Here is a 21,917-nt window from a genome sequence, read left to right as displayed (position 1 = left end):
TGTTTAGTGCAGCATTATTCACAACAGTCTAGATATGTAAATGAACTAAGTGCCCATCAATGGATGAATAGATAAAGAAGGCATGGTGCATATATACAGTGGAATATTACTGTTGTCATGAGAAAGATGGAAGTCCTGTCATTTGCAACAGGGATGAATCTTGAGGGCACCATGCTTAGTGAGTTAAGTTAGTCAAAGAAAGACAAATATTGTATGATGTTAATCATATGTGGAATCTAAAAATGTAAACCTTGCTGAACCAGAATGGTTAGTACCAAGACAGGAGGGGAAAGGAATTGGAATGATGCTGTGAAAGGGTATAAATTTACAACTAGAAAATTAATAAGTTCTGGACATCTAGTGTACAGTATACTAATCATCGTCAATAATATTGTATTATATACTTCAAAATCACTAAAGCCATGTTTTATATAACTCCATTTATATGAAATGTCAAGAACAGGCAAATACATGTACACAGAAAGGAGATTAATTGCTGCTTAGGTCTGGAGGTTGAAGAGAAAAGAGGAGTGACTGTAAATGGGTACAGGATTTCTTTTGGGGATAATGAAAATGTTCTAAAACTAATTGTGATGATTGTCACACAGCTCTGTGGGTATAGTAAAAACAGTTGGATTTTTAAAAGGATGAATTGTATGGTATGTGAATTGCATTTCAATAAAGCTGCTAAAAAGCAAAAGGAGAAGATTAGATATGTTTTTCCTACATTTTAAATTTGTTATTTCTATAATTCTAAAAATAAGCCATTTAAAAGGAGTTGATTAAAAAGGTTCATTTTCTGGAAACATTACACATCTGCAATAAATAATATTTCAGCAGGTGGCTGCTTCCACTTTCAAGCAAAATAAATATATTTGGTGACCAAAAAGAGAGAAAAATATTAGTAGTTTTTCACTAGGTTCTCTAGTCTGCATCTAGACATACAATCAAAATTAACATCAAAGAAAGAAAATCCCTTCAAATAACCAAGAGACATACATATTAAGAAATGTAAAAATGTTTCTGCCTTTTGATTATTAATCCCAATTCTGGGAATTAATCTCAACAAAACAGGAAAAATAAGCATGATGCTCAGTTGTTGTGTCAGACTCTTTGCAACCTCATGGACTGTAGCCTATCAGGCTCCTCTGTCTATGGGATTTGCCAGGCAAGAATACTGAAGTGGGTTCCCATTCCTCCTCCAGGGGATCTTCCCAACCCAGGGATTGAACCCCTGTCTCCTGAACCTACTGCATTTACGGGCAGATTCTTTACCCCTGTGCCACCTGAGAAGCCCAAGAAAAAATAATAGGCATAAAAATATTTATAACAGTACTTACTATAACAGAAACTTCTAAATCAGTGCTACATAAGAGTGTCTGCTACTGACCAACTAAGTTTCCAAATACACTGTTCACTTGAATTGATGATTTCATAGCAAGATGTTCTCCATGAAGGAAGCACAGCATTGACTTATATTCTGGAGCAAGCTCCTTAAATTCTGAGTAATACTTCTCTAAATAACCAAAGTGTCCAACAGAAGTACGTAACTGGCAAACTGTGATATAACTCAAAGAAATACTGCACAAGCATAAAACAGACTAAACTAATAATAATTCAGCTCTTACTATGTGTCAAGCACTGTACAAAGTATTTTATATATATATTACCTTTTTTATCCTGGTAAACTTAGGTTTTATTATCTCCTTTTTTTTGCAGATAAAGGTCAGAGAGGTTAGGGGGTGAAATAAGGATTCAAACTCAGGTTTATATGACTCCAAATCTCGATTACTATATTACACTGCCTCCATAAAACTGAACATAAAATATGACTTTCAACTATGTAAACATATGAATAAAAATTTAAAGTAAAGTAAATGGAAATAAACTTTAGGATGGTGAGACAGTAAATTTTTTAAAACATCTTTTCATTACTTTTAAGTGTTCTAATAGTAAATGTAAAAGTAATTTAAATAGTAAATTCAAAATTATAAGTGGACATTTATAAAATGACATTGAAGGTAAACATTTTATAAAGCATTTATGTACTAATTTTTGTTCAAAAGAATTTATTATATGTAAGACATTCCTCTTACAATATATTTAAGAGTGGTTCTATAACTTGAAAATGCATTAGAATCCTTTGGAGGGCTTGTGAAAACACGGATTTCCCACTCTAAGAGTTTCTGATTCAGTTGGCTTGGGGTGTGGCCTGAAAATTTGCATTTCTAACAGGTTCCCAGAGGATGGGATTAATTTCTGGGTTGTCTTTGGCCAGTCATTCTGACTCAGAGTCCTTCCCGGTGGTGCATACATTGCTCAGCCAAGATGGATGCCAGCGAGAAGGATTCTAGAAGGTGGTTTGACATATGCTGTCACCTTTCCCAAACTCTTCCAGCTGGTGGTGGCTTATTAGTTCCGTGTTCCTTACCAGGACCTCCTGTTGTAAAACAACTCATGCAAACAGTTACTATGGTGCCTGGCCAGGGTGGGCGTTTCAGTCAGTGTGTTTCCCCTAACAGAAAGGAAGTGGGAAGATGGTGGCCAGTTGTAGAGTCCAGCCACGAAGAGCAGAGGGAGAGAGACGAGATGGCATTGGAGGCAGAGCCTGAAACAAAAAAAAAGCCAAGGAAGAGCCTGAAGCTTTGGGAGCCATTTTATCTTTCACTGTTCGCCTCAGTTCATTTAAAATTTTTATTCTAGAGAGGCAATTTTAGGGAGACTCCTGGTAATCTTGGGAAGCCCCAAAATACCAAATGATATAAGCATTCCACTCGGGTCTGGAAATTTTTGAGCTATTGTAATTAAATCTGGCTTTAAGGAAATTAAGTTTGAGAATTTCAAAAGTTCCCCATTGGCCACTGGTATTCTAAATTGCCTTTGGGCAAGTCAGTCCATATAGTTAGAAGACACATCAGCTGGAACCCTGTTGGGGGGAGCACCCTCAAAATATTTAGATAACTGGGATCTCAATTCTTAGAGGTTTTTCCCTAGAGTTTAAAAAATGATTTTAAACAGCTCAAACATTTTACTATTCAAACAGCTCAATTCAAACTGCTTGCAAGTTAATCACAATCAATTCTAAGGAAACAGCTTGGTCCTGGAGAAGTCAGGTGAAATGCTTCTTAAAGCCAGTTTCCAGCTGAAAAACCTGGTACATGAAGCCAACAAAGGTCCGTCTAGTCAAAATCATGGTTCTTCCAGTAGTCATGTATGGATGTGAGAGTTGGACCATAAAGAAGGCAGAGCACTGAAGAATTGATGCTTTTGAACTGTGGTGTTGGAGAAGACTCTTGAGAGTCCCTGGGACTGCAAGGAGATCCAACCAGTCCATCCTAATGGAAATCAGTCCTGAATATTCATTGGAAGGACTGATGCTGAAGCTGAAACTCCAATACTTTGGCCACATGATGCAAAGAACTGAATCAACGGAAAAGACCCTGATGCTGGGAAAGATTGAAAGAGTGAGCAGAAGGGGATGACAGAGGATAAGATGGTTGGATGGCATCACCAACTCGATTGACATGAGTTTGAGTAAGCTCTGGGAGTTGGTAACGGACAGGGAAACCTGGCGTGCCGCAGTCCATGGGTTCACAAAGAGTCAGACATGACTGAGCGACTGAACTGAAATGAACCCAGAGGATGCTGATGCTGCTAGCCCAAGAACTACAATGTGAAAACTGGAGCTAGTAAAAAATTAACATCATCCTAAATCTAAATACCATCATTATAATCAATCAAAAAAAAAACTTGATGTATTTTCTTGGATTATTTTAATGTGCTATATAGGTTCTTGACAAAACACAGGCCAATGGAATTTATGTCACAGTTCATTTTCTTGAAGAATACAACAGCTTTTTGATCCAATTATTTCTTTCAGTCAAGAGCTACAAACTTTATAAGGAGGTCAAAGAGTCATACTCTAAGTATCTATACTGATAATAACTATCTGGGTATTTCTAGCCCAAATTGAATTATTCTAAACTGCTGAACTATTTAAGGGTCTTAGAGATAAGTTTTGCTAAGTAAACTAATGTATTTATTTTTTAAAAACATCTTTACAGAATTTGTTACAACACTGATTCTGGTTTATGCTTTGGTTTTTTGGTCTCAAGCCACGTGGGATCTCAGCTCTCCAAACAGGGATTGAACCCTCATCCACTGCATTGGAAGAAGTCTTAACCACTGGACCTCCAGGGAAGTCCCTAAACTAACCAATTTAGAATGAAGAAAGTCATAAATGCTAAAAGAAACCATTCATACAGCAGGCAGTATTAGAGGTAAGAAATATCCACAACTCAGCTAACAATTAGCTTCCAATATTAAGAATAAAGAAGTGCTATTTCAGTTTCTCTAGAATGATCTGACCCCAATCAAGTAATCTAATATCATTTTTGCCCACATACATGCAGAGTATGTCATGAAACATACCTATATTTCTGACCATGATTCCTTTAAGTTCATCCACTTGGGCTTGAGTCTCCATCACTTTATCTAGGCCCTTATTCTCAGAGTGATGCTTCTATAAAAAAAAATATGATTTAACTTATGATACCCAGACATTATTCACAATACGAAAACAAACAGAAGAGGAATGACACATAAAAGCTACAACACAAGCACAAAAGAGATGTCACTTCATTCAAAAATTGTTACCAGACCTAGGGAAAAAATATACAAAAGCATAAAATTTGCTACCATATGAAATATAAGTGTTATAGTATAAAAAGATCACCTTATTTCAAATGAAATAAAGCTAAGGATATCAAATACACATCTGAGATTCCTGGGCAGAAGTAGGGTGTTATATAATCTATGTTCAGACAAGGAAGAAAGGAGAAGACTGTAGCTGAGGCAGAGGTAACAGGTTAGGGAAAAGGTACTCTTAATCTTTTCCTATTTCTTGGGTGTGATGAGGTAGGGACTGGCCCAGCTTCTGGGCATCTATTTTTGTATCTGTTGGGATCAGAGTATGCATGCTATTTTCACTGGCTTATTATAGGATCTAAAAATGTAAGAGTATAAATGAGAGTATATATTTTGAAGTTATTATCTATAGCAAATAACTGTGGACTTCGTAATACACAATATTCCAGTCACTTCACTGTGCTAAGTGCTTCAAATATGGGATATTATTTAAACCATGCAAAAACTCTATGATGATACCATTATTATTATTTCCATTTATAGACAAGATCCTGTCACAGATTTGTTTAGAGGTTCACACACATATCTGGAGCTAAAGACAAACTGGCTAAATTGAAAGTTTTGCTGCCAGCGGAACCAAATACCTTTTTTCCCCTTATGATGTGAACTCTTAGGATTTACTCTCAATGATGTTCATATATAACATAAAGCACTGTTAATTGTATTTATCATGCTGTCCACTATATCCCTAGTATTTATCTTATAACTGTAAGTTTGTACTTTGTGACCACTTTCATCCAATCATCCCTCCCCACAACCCCAGCTCTCTGATCTCTTTTTCTATGAGTCTGTTTTGACATTATGAGTTTGTTATGAGAGTTTGTTAGTTTCTGTTGCACAACACATTGCTGTTCAGTCACTAAGTCATGTATGACTCTTTGAGATCCCATAGACTGCAGCACGCCAGGTTCCCCTGTCCTTCACTATCTCCAAGAGTTTCCTCAAACTCATGTCCATTGAGTAGGTGTTGCTATCCAACCATCTCATCCTCTGTCGCCCCTTCTCCTTTTGCCTTCAGTCTAACCCAGCATCAGGGTCTTCCAGTGAGTTGGCTGCTTGCATCAGGTATCCAAAATACTAGAGCTTCAGCTTCAGCCATCAGTCCTTCCAATGAACATTCAGGGTTGATATCCTTTAGGACTGACTGGTTTGATTTCCTTGCTGTCCAAGGGACTCTTCTCAGCACCACAGTTCGAAAGCATCAGATCTTTGGCACTCAACTGTCTTTATACTGTACTTAGTAGCTCAGTCATGTCTGACTCTTTGAGACCCCATGGACTACAGCCTGCCAGAAACCTCTGTCCATAGTGACTCTCCAGCCAAGAATACTGGAATGGGTTGCCATGCCTTCCTCCAGTGGCTCTTCCCAACCCAGGGATCGAACCCAGATCTCTCACATTGCAGGCAGATTGTTTACTGTCTGAGCCACCAGGGAAGCCCCAATCTTCTTTCTGGTCCAACTCTAACATCTGTACATGACTACTAGAAAAACCACACCTTTGACTAGATGGATTGTGTTGGAAAAGTGGTATCTCTGCTTTTTAATACACTGTTTAGGTTTGTCAAAGCTTTTCTTTCATGGAGCAAGCATCTTTAAATTTCATGGCTGGAGTCACTGTCTGTAGTGATTTTGGAGCCCATGAAAATAAAACGTGTTACTCATTCCACTTCTCCCCATCTATTTTGCATGAAATGATGGGGCTAAATGTCATGATCTTTGTTTTTTGAATGCTGAGTTTTAAGCCAGCTTTTTCACTCTCCTCTTTCACTTTCATCAAGAGGCTCTTTAGTTCTTCGCTTTCTGCCATTAGGGTGGTATCATCTGCAATATCCGAGTTTTTTGATATTTCTCCCCGCAATCTCGATTCCATCTTGTGATTCATCTAGCCCGGCATTTCACATGATGTAGTCTTCATGTATGTAAAATAAGCAGAGTGACAATATACAGCCTTGACATACTCTTTTCCCAGTTTGGAACCAGTTCATTGCTCCATGTCTGGTTCTACCTGTTGCTTCTTGACCTGCATTATAGGTTTCTCAGGAGACAGGTAAGGTGGTTTGGTATTCCCATCTCTTTAAGAATTTTCCAGTTTCTTGTGATCCACATAGACAAAGACTTTTAGCACAGTCAGTTCAATTCAGTCGCTCAGTCATGTCCGACTCTTTGTGACCCCATGAATCACAGCACACCAGGCCTCCCTATTCATCACCATCTCCCGGAGTTCACTCAGACTCACGTCCATCGAGTCCATGATGCCATCCAGCCATCTCATCCTCTGTTGTCCCCTTCTCCTCCTGCCTCCAATCCCTCCCAGCATCAGTCTTTTCCAATGAGTCAACTCTTCGCATGAGGTGGCCAAAGTACTGGAGTTTCAGCTCTAGCATCATTCCTTCCAAAGAAATGCCAGGGTTGATCTCCTTCAGAATGGACTGGTTGGATCTCCTTGCAGTCCAAGGGACTCTCAAGAGTCTTCTCCAACACCACACTTCAAAAGCATCAATTCTTTGGCGCTCAGCCTTCTTCAAAGTACAACATGACCAAAGGAAAAACCATAGCCTTGACTAGACGGACCTTAGTCGGCAAAGTAATGTCTCTGCTTTTGAATATGCTATCTAGGCTGGTCATAACTTTTCTTTCAAGGAGTAAGCATCTTTTAATTACATGGCTGCAGGCACCATCTGCAGTGATACTGGAGCCCCCCAAAATAAAGTCTGACACTGTTTCCACTGTTTCCCCATCTATTTCCCATGAAGTGATGGGACCAGATACCATGAGCTACGTTTTCTGAATGTTAAGCTTTAGGCCAACTTTTTCGCTCTCCTCTTTCACTTTCATCAAGAGGCTTTTTAGCTCCTCTTCACTTTCTGCCATAAGGGTGGTGTCATCTGCATATCTGAGGTTATTGATATTTCTCCTGGCAATCTTGATTCCAGCTTGTGTTTTGTCCAGTCCAGCGTTTCCCATGATGTACTCTGCATATAAGTTAAATAAGCAGGGTGACAATATACAGCCTTGCCGTACTCCTTTTCCTATTTGGAACCAGTCTGTTGTTCCATGTCCAGTTCTAACTGTTGCTTCCTGACCTGCATATAGGTTTCTCAAGAGGCAGGTCAGGTGGTCTGGTATTCCCATCTCTTTCAGAATTTTCCACAGTTTATTGATATCCACACAGTCAAAGGCTTTGGCATAGTCAATGAGGCAGAAATAGAAGTTTTTCTGGAACTCTCTTACTTTTTCCACGATCCAGCCGATGTTGGCAATTTGATCTCCTGTTCCTCTGCCTTTTCTAAAACCAACTTGAATGTCAGGGAGTTCACGGTTCACGTATTGCTGAAGCCTGGCTTGGAGAATTTTGAGCATTACTTTACTAGCGTGTGAGATGAGTGCAATTGTGTGGTAGTTTGAACATTCTTTGGCATTGCCTTTCTTTGGAATTGGAATGAAAACTGACCTTTTCCAGTCCTGTGGCCACTGCTGAGTTTTCCAAATTTGCTGGCATATTGAGTGCAGCACTTTCACAGCATCATCTTTCAGGATTTGAAATAGCTCAATTGGAATTTCATCACCTCCACTAGCTTTGTTCGTAGTGATGCTTTCTAAGGCCCACTTGACTTCACATTCCAAGATGTCTGGCTCTAGATGAGTGATCACATCATCATGACTATCTGGGTCATGAAGATCTTTTTTGTACAGTTCTCCCGTGTATTCTTGCCACCTCTTCTTAATATCTTCTGCTTCTGCTAGGTCCATACCATTTCTGTCCTTTACCGAGCCCATCTTTGCATGAAATGTTCCCTTGGTATCTCTAATTTTCTTGAAGAGATCTCTAGTCTTTCCCAGTCTACTGTTTTCCTCTATTTCTTTGCATTGATCACTGAAGAAGGCTTTCTTATCTCTTCTTGCTATTCTTTGGAACTCTGCATTTAGATGCCTATATCTTTCCTTTTCTCCTTTGCTTTTCGCCTCTCTTCTCTTCACAGCTATTTGTAAGGCCTCCCCAGAGAGCCATTTTGCTTTTTGGCATTTGTTTTCCATGGGGATGGTCTTGATCCCTGTCTCCTGCACAATGTCACAAACTTCATTCCATAGTTCATCAGGCACTCTATCAGATCTAGGCCCTTAAATCTATTTCTCACTTTCACTGTATAATCATAAGGGATTTGATTTAGGTCATACCTGAATGGTCTAGTGGTTTTCCCTACTTTCTTCAATTTAAGTCTGAATTTGGTAATAAGGAGTTCATGATCTGAGCCACAGTCAGCTCCTGGTCTTGTTTTTGTTGACTGTATAGAGCTTCTCCATCTTTGGCTGCACAGAATATAATCAATCTGATTTCAGTGTTGACCATCTGGTGATGTCCATGTGTAGAGTCTTCTCTTGTGTTGTTGGAAGAGGGTGTTTGCTATGACCAGTGCCATTTTCTTGGCAAAACTCTATTAGTCTTTGCCCTGCTTCATTCCGCATTCCAAGGCCAAATTTTCCTGTTACTCCAGGTGTTTCTTGACTTCCTACTTTTGCATTCCAGCGCTTAGTGAGCTGGCTCTCGCAGCCGCCCGCACTTAGTGAGCCAGCTCTCGCAGCCGCCCACGCTTAGTGCTTTAGCACAGTCAATGATGCAGAATTTTTTCTGAAATTCTCTTGCTTTTTCTATGATACAACAGATGTTGGCAATTTGATTTCTGGTTCCTCTGTATTTTCTAAATTCAGCTTGTACATATGGAAGCTCTTGCTTCATGTATTGTTGAAGCCTAGTTTGAAGGGTTTTGAGCATTACCTAGCTAGCATGTGAAATGAGTGCAACTGTGCGACAGTTTGAACATTCTTTGGCATTGCCCTTCTTTGGGATTGGAATGAAAACTGACCTTTTCCAGTCCTATGGCCACTGCTGAATTTTCCAAATGTGCTGGTATACTGAGTGCAGCACTTTAACAGTATCATCTTTTAGAATTTGAAATAGCTCAGCTGGAAGTCCACCACCTCCACTAGCTTTGTTCATAGTGATGCTTCCTAAGGCCCACTTGACTTCACATTACAGGATGTCTGCCTCTAGGTCAGTGATCACAACATCATGGTTATCCAGGTCATTAAGACCTTTTTTGTACAGTTCTTCTGTGTATTCTTGCCACCTCTTCTTAATATCCTCTGCTTCTGTTAGATCCATATCATTTGTCCTTTATTGTGCCCATCTTTGCATGAAATGTTCCCTTGGTGGCTATAATTTTCTCAAAGAGATCTCTAGTCTTTCCTGTTCTATTGTTTTCTTCTAGTTCTTTGCATTGTTCACTTAAGAAGCCTTTCTTACCTTTGCTTGCTATTCTTTGGAACTCAGTATATCTATACATTTCAAAATGATCACAAGCAATAAGCTTAGTTATCATATGTTAAAATCCAAAGACATTATATAGTTACAACTATATATTCACAGTATGGCATACTTCATACCTGCAACTCTTTTACATTGCAACTTAAATTTTGTAACTCGATCTCCTTCACCTATTTCTGTCCTACCACCAACATTTTCCCTCTGGCAATCATATATTTCTTCTCTGTATCTGTATCTCTGTTAGTGCTTTATTATGTTTCTTTTTTTTGATTCTACATATAAGTGAAATCATACAATATCTGTCTTTCTCTTTTTTTTTCACTTAGCAAGACATCCTCTAGATCCATCAATGTTGCTGCAAGTGACAAGATTTCCTTCATTTTTATGGTTGAGTAATACTCATGTGTGTGTGCGTGTATATATATACATATCACATCTTCTTTATCCACTTATCTATTGATGCACATTTAGGTTGTTTCTATATCTTGGCTGTTGTAAATAATGCTTCAATGAACATAGGGGTACATGTGCCTTTTCTAATTAGTGTTTCTGTTTTCTTCAGATAAATACCCAGGAGTAGAATTGCTTATAATACGATAGTTCTATTTTTAATTTTTGGAGGAATCTCCATATTGTTTTCCATAGTGGCCGCACCAATTTACACTCCCATCAACAGTGCAGGAGGGTTCCTTTTTCTCTACATCCTCACCAACACTTGTTAATTTCTTGCCTTTTGGACAACAGCCATTCTGACAAGTGTGAGGTAATATCTCTCACTGTGGTTTTGACTTGCATTTCCTGGACAAATAGTGATATTGTGTATCTTTTTTTAAGTGCCTGTTGGCCATCTGTCTGTCTTCTTTGGAAAGACAGCTATTCAGTTCTTGTGTCCACTTTATAGTTGGTTTTTTAATATAAATTTATTTATTTTAGTTGGAGGCTTATTACTTTACAATATTGTATTGGTTTTGCCATACATCAACATGAATCCACCACGGGTGTACACGTGTTCCCCACCTTGAACCCTCCCTCCCACCTCCCTCTCCGTACCATCCCTCTGTGTCATCCCAGTGCACCAGCCCTGAGCATCTTGTATCATGCATTGAGCCTGGTCTGGCGATTCGTTTCACATATGATATTATATATGTTTCAATGCCATTCTCCAAAACATCCCACCCTTGCCCTCTCCCACAGTCCAAAAGACTGTTCTATACATCTGTGTCTCTTTTGCTGTCTCATATACAGGGTTATCATTACTATCTTTCTAAATTCCATATATGTTAGTATACTGTATTGGTGTTTTTCTTTCTGGCTTACTTCACTCTCTATAATAGGCTCCAGTTTCATTCACCTCATTATAACTGATTCAAATGTATTATTTTTAATGGCTGAGTAATACTCCATTGTGGCTTGTTTTTTAGATGTCCAAGTTTTATCAGTTCTTTGCTCACTGTAGGTATTATCCCCTTATCAGATATATTGTTTGCAAATATCTTCTCCCTTTCAGTAGGCAGCCTTTTCATTTTATTGGTAATTTCCTTCACTGAGCAATAGCTTTTCAGTTTGATGTACTCCCATTTGTTTATTTTTGTTTCCCTTGCCAGAGACATATCCAAAAAAACTATCAATACCAATGTTAAAGAGCATACTATGTTTTCTTCTAGAAGTTTTATGGTTTCAGGTCTTATACTTGTGTCCATGGTTTAAGAAAGTAATCCAGTTTGATTCTTTTGCATGTAGCTGTCCAGATTTCCCAACACCATTTAGTGGAAAGGGAAAAAGACAGCTTTTCCCCCACTGTATATTCTTGCCTCCTTTGTCATAGATTAATTGACCATATAAGCATGGGTTTATTTCTGGGCTCTCTATTCTGTTCCATGGGCTTCCCAGGTGGCTCAGTGGTAAAGAATCCACCTGCCAATGCAGGAGATACAAGAGACACAGGTTCGATCCCTGGGTTGAGAAGATCCCCCAGACGAGGAAACAGCAACCCATTCCAGCATTCCTGCCTGGAAAATCCCATGGACAAAGGAGATTGGTACAGCCCATGGGGTCACAAAGAGCTGGACAAGGCTAAGCATGCATGCATTCCAGTCCACAGATCTATGTGTCTGTTTTTTTTTTTTTTTGGACAATACTATACTGTTTTGACTATTGCAGCTTTGTAGTATAGCTTGAAATGAGGTAGCGTAATACATCAAGTTTTGCTCTTCTTTGTCAAGATAGTTCTGGCCATTCTGCCATCTTTTATGTCTCCACACAAATTTTAGAATTATTTGTTCTAGTCCCATAAAAAAAAAAAAAAACATCATTGTTGGTATTTTGATAGGGATGGCATTGCCTCCATAGAATGCATAGCATAGTCTTTATTTTTAGTATAATCATTTTTAACAATATAAATTCTTCAAGTCCATGAGCACAGTATATCTTTCCAACTTCTTCAATATCTTCAATATCTTTCATTAGGTTCTTAGTTTTCAGAGTACAGGTCTTTTACCTCTTTAGTTAAATGCATTCTTTTTTATTCTTTTTGATCTGATGGTTAAGTGGGATTGTTTTCGTAATTTGTTTTCCTGATAGTCTGTTGTTAGTATATAGAAATGTGATAGGTTTCTGTATAATTTTATATCCTGCAATTGTACTGTATTATTTCTAACAATTGCTTTTTTGGAAGTATCGTTAGGATTTTCTATAGATAGTAAGATGGTTATCTACAAAGAGAGACAATTTTGCTTCTTTTTTTTGAATTTGGATTCCTTGCATTTCTTTTTTGTATCTGATTACTGTAGCTAGGGGTTCTAACACTATGTTGAATAAAAGTAGCAAGAGTGGCATCCTTGTCTTATTCCGAATTTTAGAGGGAATGCTTTCAGTTTTTCACTACTTAGTATGATGTTAGCTGTAGGCCTGTCATACATACCCTTTATTATGATGGGGTATGTTCCCATTTTGTTGAGAGGTTTTATCATAAATGGATGTTGAATACTGTTAAAAGCTTTTTCTGTACCTATTGAGATAATCATATGATTTTTATTCTTCAATTTATCATGGTGTATCACATTGATTTCAAGATACTGAACCATCCTTGCATCTTTGAAATAAATCCCACTTGATCATGTGTATAATCCTTTCAATGTATTGTTGAATTCAGTTTGTTAAATTGTGATTTCTAAATCTATGTTCATTAGCTATAATGGTCTGTAATTTTCTTCATTTGTGATATCTTTGCTTTTTGTGTCAGGGTGATGTTGACCTACAGAATGAGTTTAGATGGGTTCCTTTTGCTGCAATTTTTGAAAGAGTTTTCTAAATGTTTGGTAGAATTGATCTGTGAAGCCTTCTGGTCCTAGACTTTTGTTTGTTGGAAGTTTTAAAACTTCAATTTTCCATATCATTAGTGGTAATTGTTCTGTTCATGTTTTCTATTTCTTCTTGGTTCAGTCTTGGGAGACTGTGCATTTCTAGGAATTTCCCTGTTTCTCTTAGTTTGTCCATTTTACTGGCATATAGTTGTTCATAGTAGTCTATTATGAACTTCGCATTTCTGTGTTATCTGTTTAATTTTTCCTTTTTTCTTATTTTATTGATCTGAGCCCGATTTTTTTTCTTGATCAGTCTGGATAAAAGTGATTAGCTTTGTTTATCTTATCAAAGAACTAGCTCTTAGTTTCATTGATCTTTTCTATTATTTCCTTATCTCTGATTCACTTATTTTTGCTCTCATTTTTATGATTTCTTTCTTTCTACTAATTTTGGGTTTTGTTTTTTCTTTTCCTGGGTCCTTTGGGTGTAATGTTTGTTTGATATTTTTCTTGTTTCCTGAGGTAAAATTCTATTACTATAAACATTCCTCTTAGAACTGCTCTTGCTGGATCCCACAGAGTTTGAATCACTGTGTTTTCATTTTCAATTGTCTTCAAGTATTCTTTTTCTCCAAGTATTTTTTTTATTTCCTCTTTGGTTTCTTCAGTAATCCATTGTTTAGTAGCATATTGTTTAGCGTTCAAGTGTTTGTGTTTTTTGGATTTTTTTTTTCTTATAGTTGATTTCTAGCCTCATAACATTCTGGTTAGAAAAAACGCTTGACATGAATTCAATTTTTCTTAAATTTACTGAGGCTTGTTTTATGCCCAGCATGTGATCTGTCCTGGAGAATGTGCTGTGTCCACTTGGAAAGAATGTGTATTCTGCTGTTTTTGGACAGAATGTTCTATATATGTCAATTAAGCCCAATTAGGTGTAATGTGTTGTTTAAGACCAGTGTTTCCTCCCTGATTTTCTGTCTGGATGATCTGTCCATTGAGGTTAAGTGTGGTGGTAAACTCTCCTACTATTATTGTGTTACTATCAATTTCTTGCTTCATGTCTATTAATATTTGTCTTATATATTTAGGTGCTCCTATGCTGGGTGCATATACATTTAAAATTGTTGTATCTTCTCAGATTAATTCCTTTATCATTAAGTAATATCTTTGTCTCTTACAGTTTTTGTTTTAAAGTCTATTTTCTCTGATATAAGTATTGCTATCCCAGCTTCCCTCTCATTTCTATTTACATGGAATAACCTTTCCCATCCCTTCACTTTCTATTTTTGTCTTTAGAGCCACACTGAGTCCCCTGTAGGCAGTATGTATATATGGGTTTTGTTTTGTTATCCATTCAGCCACTCTGTGTCTTTTGACTGGAGCATTTAGTCCATTTTCATTTAATTATTGATAGGTATGTACTTACTGCCATTTTGTTAATTTTCAGTTGTTTTTGTACTTCTCTTCTGTTCTTTTGCTTTCATCCCTTATGATTTGATTAGTATCTTTTGTGTTATATTTGGATTCCTTTCCCTTTGTGTGCATCTAGTATAGGTTTTCTGGTTTACGATTATCATAAGGTTTGTATGTAATAATCTGTATATATCTACATGATTATTTTAAGTTGCTCATCTCTTAAGTAGAAATGCATTTTAATAACCCTACATTTTTATGCCCCCTCCGACAGTTACTGTTTTGACATATTTTATACCTCTGTTTTGAAATCCCTTATTGTGGTTATGGGTGATTTTACTCCTTTTGTAATCCTCCTCATAGCTTTATATGTGATTGGTTTAGTACCCTTACTGTGTATTTGCCTTTACCAATGAGATTTCTCCTTTCATAATTTTCATATTTCTTCTTATAACCTTTTATTTGGCTTGGAGAAGCCCCTTAAACATTTCCTTTAAAGCAAACCTGGTGGTGATGAACTCTTTTAGCTTTTGTTTATCTGTAAAACTTTCTATTTCTCTATCAAATCTGAGTGAAAGCCTTGTTTAGGATTCTTGGTTGTCGGTTTTTCCCTTTTACCACTTAAAATGGGAATTTCCTTGTGTGCAACGTTTTGCTTTTCCCTAGCTGCTTTTAATATTCTCTCTTTATCTTTAATTTTTGCCATTTTAATTACAATGTCTTAGTGTGGTCCTCTTTGGGTGGATCCTGTGGGAACTCTCTGTGCTTGCTGAACCTGGATATCTGTTTCTTTCCCCAAGAATCTCTGCAATTGTAATTATCATTCCACTTGTGGGCCACCCACTCCAAGGTATGGATCTTGATTATACTGTGTCTGCCCCTCTGTCTTCTTATGGTTCCTTCTCTATATCTTCAATAGTATAATATTCTTTCTGCTAGTCTTCTGATCTTTCTCAATAGCTGCTCTGTAAACAGTTGTAATTTTGGTGTGTCCATGGAAGGAGGTGAGCTCAGGGTTTCCTACTTCACCATCTTGGCCATCAACCTGAACCTATTTATTTTCAAACGGGCATTGGTATATATTTTGCTGACTGTGTTTTACTTAGATGTATGTATATAAGTATTCCCTAGTGGAAGTATGAAACAAACCAACTGAATAATAAAGAAGTCTTCAGTTAATTTGCTTTCAAATATGTTCTCTGCCTCCTTTTCTCCTTCTTCTGGGAGCCCTATCATGCAAATGTTAGTACATCTGATGCTGTTTCAGAGGTTTCTTAAACAGTACTTATTTCTTATATTTATTCTTTTTTTCTGTTGAGCTTCAGTGATTTCCACTACTCTGTCTTACAGCTCACTGATCTGTTCCTCTGTATCATACAATTCACTATTGATTCCCTCTAGTGTATTTATTTCAGTTATTGTATTCTTCATCTTTGCTTGGTCATTCTTTACATATTCTAACTCTTTGTTAAGAAATTCTAATTTCTCACTCTGTTAATCCAATCATTTATTGGGTTCTTTGATCATTTTATAATCACTACCTTGAGTTTTTTATTGGGTAGGTCGCTTATGTCCACTTCACTTAGCTCTTCTTATGGGCTTTTATCTTGTTCTTTCATTTGCAACATGTTCCTCTGTCTCATTTTGCCTTATTTCCTTTTTAATTTCTATGTATTTGGTTAGTTGATTACATTTCCTGACCTTGAAGAAGTGGCCTTTTCTAGGAAACATCCTATGAATCCTAGCAGTGTACTTCCCTCTGGTCACCAGAGCCATATGCTGTAGGGACAGTACCTACACAGGCTGTGTGGGTCCTTCTGTTGTGGACAATCTGGTAGGGATGGCTGGCCCCCAGTCTGGTTGGTTCCCAGACCTTACCTTGCACAGAGGCTGTCAGCCACTGATGAGCAGGGCCAGGTCACAAGCCAGCTGGCTGCAGAGACCCAGGGGGTCCTGGGATCTCTGGCTGAAGGGCCTTGGAGGGTCCCAAGCTGGTGTTGGTCTGCTGCTGGGCAGGGCAAGCACCCAGTGGGTCCTGGGACTGCTGTTTGTCCACTGGCTGGTGAGACCTACTGGTTTGTGGAGCTGGGCCATGGGATCTCTGGCTGAAGATTTCTGGAGGTTCCAGAGTTGATGCGCCAGCCTGCTGGTGGGCGAGGCTGGGGTCCAGGGGGTCCTAGGGTGGCGCCTGCTCACCAGTAGGTGATCTTGGCCCTGGGGACAGTGCTGGCTCACTGGTGGGCAGATCCAGGTTTCAGGATCTCTGGCTATAGGGCCTAAGTCAGGGTTCCCAGGGCTAGTGCACACACACTGGTGTGCAGGGCCATGTCCTGAGCCCCCTGTAGGTTCAGGGGTTCTTAAAGCAACCAGCCTGCAATAAGTGGGGCTGATTCCCTGTTTGGCTAGTTGTTTGCCTTGAGATGTCTCAGCATTGGTGCAGATAGGCGGGTGGGTAGGGCCACATCCTGGCATTAATATGCTAAATTGTGCTTACGGGCTCCATTGGTAAAGAATGGTAGAATGAGGTCCCAAAAACGCCTACCACCAATGTCTATGTCCCAAGGGTGAGCTCCAGTGGCTTTCCACCTTTCCATGAGACTCTCCAAGATCAACAGGTGGATCTGATCTGGGCTCCTTTCAAATTACTGCTTCTGCCCTCATTTCCTGAGCATGCGGATTTTATACACACTGTTTAAGAGTAGAGTCTCTATTTCTCAGTCTTTCAGCACTCTTGTAATTAAGCCCTGCTGGTCTTCAAAGCCAGATATTCTGGGGGCTCTTCTTCCCAATGGAGGACTCCAGGGCTGGGGAGCCTCATGTGGAGCTTGAGCCCCTAGCTGCTTGGAGAGAATCTCTGCAATTGTAATTATCATTCCACTTGTGGGCCACCCACTCCAAGGTATGGATCTTGATTATACTGTGTCTGCCCCTCTGTCTTCTTATGGTTCCTTCTCTATATCTTCAATAGTATAATATTCTTTCTGCTAGTCTTCTGATCTTTCTCATCAATAGCTGCTCTGTAAACAGTTGTAATTTTGGTGTGTCCATGGAAGGAGGTGAGCTCAGGGTTTCCTACTTCACCATCTTGGCCATCAACCTGAACCTATTTATTTTCAAATGGGCATTGGTATATATTTTGCTGACTGTGTTTTACTTAGATGTATGTATATAAGTATTCCCTAGTGGAAGTATGAAACAAACCAACTGAATAATAAAGACTCATAACTATTTAAATGAACTTCATCCCAACAGGATGAATATTTAGAAGTATAATCCTCAAAAAGGTATTAAAAACAACACTTACAGGAGAAATAAAGGGGAAATTATTCAATGACAGTGAGTCCTTTTTTCTCATTCACAACACTATCATAGATAAAACTTATGTCTTTGCACTCATACGGTTTGATGGATAAAAAGTAAGCATTCTTTAATGCAAAATAAGACCACAATGAGATATCATTACACATCCACAAGGATGAATTACATTAAAAAGACAGACCATAAGAAGTGTTGGCAAGTATTCAGAAACACTGGAAGTGCTAGTGGGACTATAAATGGTACAACCACTTTGGAAAAAAGTTTCATGATTCATTATAAAATTAAACATCATTCACCATATGACCCAGCAATTCCACCCCTAGGTATTTACCAAAGAAAAATAAAAACACATGTCTATGCAAAGACTTGTACATGGATATTCATAATAGTTTTGTTGGTGACAGCTGAAAACTGGAAGTAACTCAAATATCCAGCAACAGGTGAATGGATAAACAAATTGTGTTATATGCATACAATACTACTCAGATAAAAAGGAAACTACTGATTTATACAATATGGATCAATATCAAAAACCCTACACTGAGCAAAACAAGGAAGATACAAAAGAGTATATAATGTATGATTCCATTTATAAGAAATTCTAGAAAAGAGAAAACTAATTTATGGTGACAAAAATAGAGCAGCGGTTGCCTCAGGGAAGGACCTGACTGCATAGGAACATGAGGACCCCTTTAGAGTCATGAGATGTTTTGTATCTGTAAAAAGTATATAAATATGTATATGTAAATATAAATGTATGTATATGTATAATATGTATATATATGTATAAATTCACTGAACTGAGAATTAAGTATTCATACAGATTAACAGATTTTCAAATGACTAACTGAACTACCCAAAAATTAAATTTACCTTGTGGGAGGGTAGAGGTTAATCTACAGGTTAAGACACCATTTGGCATGTTGAGTGGATTGACACATTAAATGGGTAGTTGAAGTAGATGATCTTTAATCTCCTTCCCAATCATGAGATACTCTGACCACCATTTATAGAGAATATCACTTTCATCCTAAAATGGCCCATTTGTATATTTTTTTTAATCTGGGAAGTTTTACTATCTTGGCTTATAATAACAGTCAGAAAAATACACTGCAGGTCAGGGTCCCCTATATCCATGGTTCTTTAAAGTAATAAAGAAGATATGAATCAAATACTATATCCCGAGAAAGATCTTACCAGCTGTGCAGCCAAGACACTTGAGAACTCACTATTCATGGCATATGGGAGTGCTGTTTGCGCTCTTGAACCATATGTAGTCTGGAACCTCTTCTTTATCTCATTCAGAAAATTAAAGGCTCGTGAACGCTCAAAATCCTGAGGAGATGAATACAGAGTTAACACTAAACAAAAATTATATGGATGATTAAAAACAACCAAAAGAACAGATAATATTTACTGAGCAATGATTCTACAAGGAGGAACTGACCTCATTTTACAGATAAAGAAACAAAGGCTCTAAAAAGAAACTAACTTGCCAAAAGCGAAACTAGTAAATGAAAGAGCTGAGTCGAATCCAAATGTTAGATTACTGCCAACTAAGATAACAATACCTACGCTAGCGTCTGAAGAGCAGGAATTGGGTTTTACTCCAACCATATCTTTCACAGGATCTATTAGAAAGCCCAGCACAAGAAGATGCTTGAGAAATCCATTGTAATAGTACAGTCTTTCACACACAAAGATAACACTATTGACATAAACTTTTAATTAACGTTTTTCAGTAGTGGAGGTATATTTGAAAAGATCAAGGAATGTACTCTTGTCTAGTTCCAGTCAAAAACTGTATGTGTATAACCTATACACAAAAGTACAATTATAGCTTAAGAAATGTAAGACTCAACTCTGACCAACCCAAATTTAGTGCTATTTCTCACCTACTCTCAGCACTTTCACATCAGTCATTTCAGATATAACTGGATTTTTTAAATAATTTTAGAAAATACTGTGAAACCAGGGAATATAAGTCATTGTGATAATCACTGTGGTTGCCACACATCTCCAATTCACCTAAGATGAGTAGTCCAAGCCAAGAATTCTTAAAGTTGGGTCAACGGTCCAAATTCAAGGGGCCAATGTATTTGGATTCAAAAAAAATCTCATTATTATTTTCACCAAACTTTAACTCAAATTTCAACTGTGAATGTAGTAACAAAATAGAGTAGCATTAAACAGTATCTGGGACTCTGTCACCAAGAGAAGTCTTTTTTGCATATATCATCAGTTACAGACATCTCTCAAAATATCATTAATACTTATCACCACATCAAAACTATGTTTATTAAACCCATGACTATATCTTGTTATTAGTGAATTCATAAAGAAGCATATATTACTAAATCAATATTTAAACTACTTTGAACACTGTGAAAGTCACTCAGTTGTGTCTGACTCTGCGACCCCATGGACTGTAGCCTGCCAGGCTCCTCTGTCCATGAAATTCTCCAGGCCAGAATACTGGAGTGGGTAGCTGTTCCCTTCTCCAGGGGATCTTCTCAACTCAGGAATCAAACCCAGGTCTCCTGCATTACAGGCAGATTCTTTATCACCTGAGCCACCAGGGAAGTCCTGAATACTGAATTTCAACATAACCGGTATTACTAGGTTGGTGCAAAAGTAATTTTGATTTTGCATTGTTGAACTTTGCCATTTGATATTGAGATACATTTTTAAATACATGTGGTTATGTTACATATCATTTTAATGAGCATTTCTTATTTTATGATTTTTGCTAATTATTACTTGCTAACTATATGTATTTTAGACTATGGAAATGATATTAGGCAAAAAGCAAATCTGAGTGATTTTCTTATTTGAGTTCAATATAGGTCATAGCTGCAGAGACAACTCACAACATCAACAATGTGTTTGGCCCACGAACTGCTAACAAATGCACAGTGCAGCGGTGGTTCAAGAAACTTTTCAAAGAAATCAAGTCTTGACAATAAGAACCACGGTGGCTGGCCATCAGAAGTTGACAATAACTAACTGAGAGCATCATCAAAGCTGATCCTCTTACAACTACATGAGAAGTTACCCAAGAACTCAATGTTGATCATTCTGCGGTCATTTGGTAATTGAGGGAAATTGATAAGGTGAAAAAGTTTGATAAGTGGTTGCCTACTGTTGTTGTTGAGTCAGTCAGTTGTGTCCAACTATTTGCAACCCCATGGACTGCAGCATGCCAGGCTTCCCTGTCCTTCACCATCTACCAGAGCTTGCTCAAAATCATGTCCATTGACTCAGTAATGCCATACAACCATCTTGTCCTCTGTCATCCCCTTCTCCTCCTGCCGTCAGTACTTTCCAGCATCAGAGTCTTTTCTAATGAGTTGGCTCTTTGCATTAGGTGGCCAAACTATTGGAGCTTCATCATCAGTCCTTCCAAAGAATAGTCAGGGATGATTTCCTTTAGGATTAACTGGTTTGATCTCCTTGCAGTCCAAGGGACTGTCAAGAGTCTTCTCCAACACCACAGTTCAAAACCATCAATTCTTCGGTGCTCAGCTTTCTTCACAGTCCAACTCTCACATCCATACATGACTACTGGAAAAACCATAGCTTTGACTATATGGACCTTTGTTGGCAAAGTAATGTCTCTGCTTTTTAATGTCTAGGTTGGTCATATTTTCTCTTCCAAGGAGCAAGCACCTTTTAATTTTATGGCTGCAGTCACCGTCTGCAGCAATTTTGGAGCCCAAGAAAACAAACTCTGTCACTCTTTCCATTGTTTCCCCATCTATTTGCCATGACATAATGGAACAGATGCCATGATCTTCGTTTTTTGAATGTTGAGTTTTAAGTCAGGTTTTTCACTCTCTTCTTTCATCTT

At 38.0% G+C, this 21,917-nt stretch overlaps 1 protein-coding gene across 8 annotated transcripts in view; it reads right to left on the bottom strand.

Moving 5' to 3' along the window:
* The window catches only part of VAMP7 (vesicle associated membrane protein 7), a 282,802-nt gene that overhangs the window by 44,056 nt on the left and 216,829 nt on the right, over window positions 1-21,917 (bottom strand). For 7 of the 8 annotated variants that reach the window (XM_070291950.1, XM_070291947.1, XM_070291946.1 and 4 more), the window contains 2 exons: window positions 19,265-19,402; window positions 4,432-4,522 (listed from right to left, as the gene is read on the bottom strand). In XM_070291950.1, coding sequence (XP_070148051.1) covers window positions 4,432-4,522; window positions 19,265-19,402 — 229 coding nt within the window. Of the gene's footprint in view, window positions 1-2,052; window positions 2,609-4,431; window positions 4,523-19,264; window positions 19,403-21,917 lie in introns of those variants that run through there. The other variant, XM_070291952.1, reaches the window with a different exon arrangement.

Source organism: Ovis canadensis, chromosome X (assembly GCF_042477335.2).
Source record: "Ovis canadensis isolate MfBH-ARS-UI-01 breed Bighorn chromosome X, ARS-UI_OviCan_v2, whole genome shotgun sequence".
In the NCBI taxonomy this organism is placed as follows: Eukaryota; Metazoa; Chordata; class Mammalia; order Artiodactyla; family Bovidae; genus Ovis; species Ovis canadensis.
The sequence above is the reverse complement of the archived record's forward strand: the minus strand, read 5'-3'. Positions and strand labels throughout refer to the sequence as shown.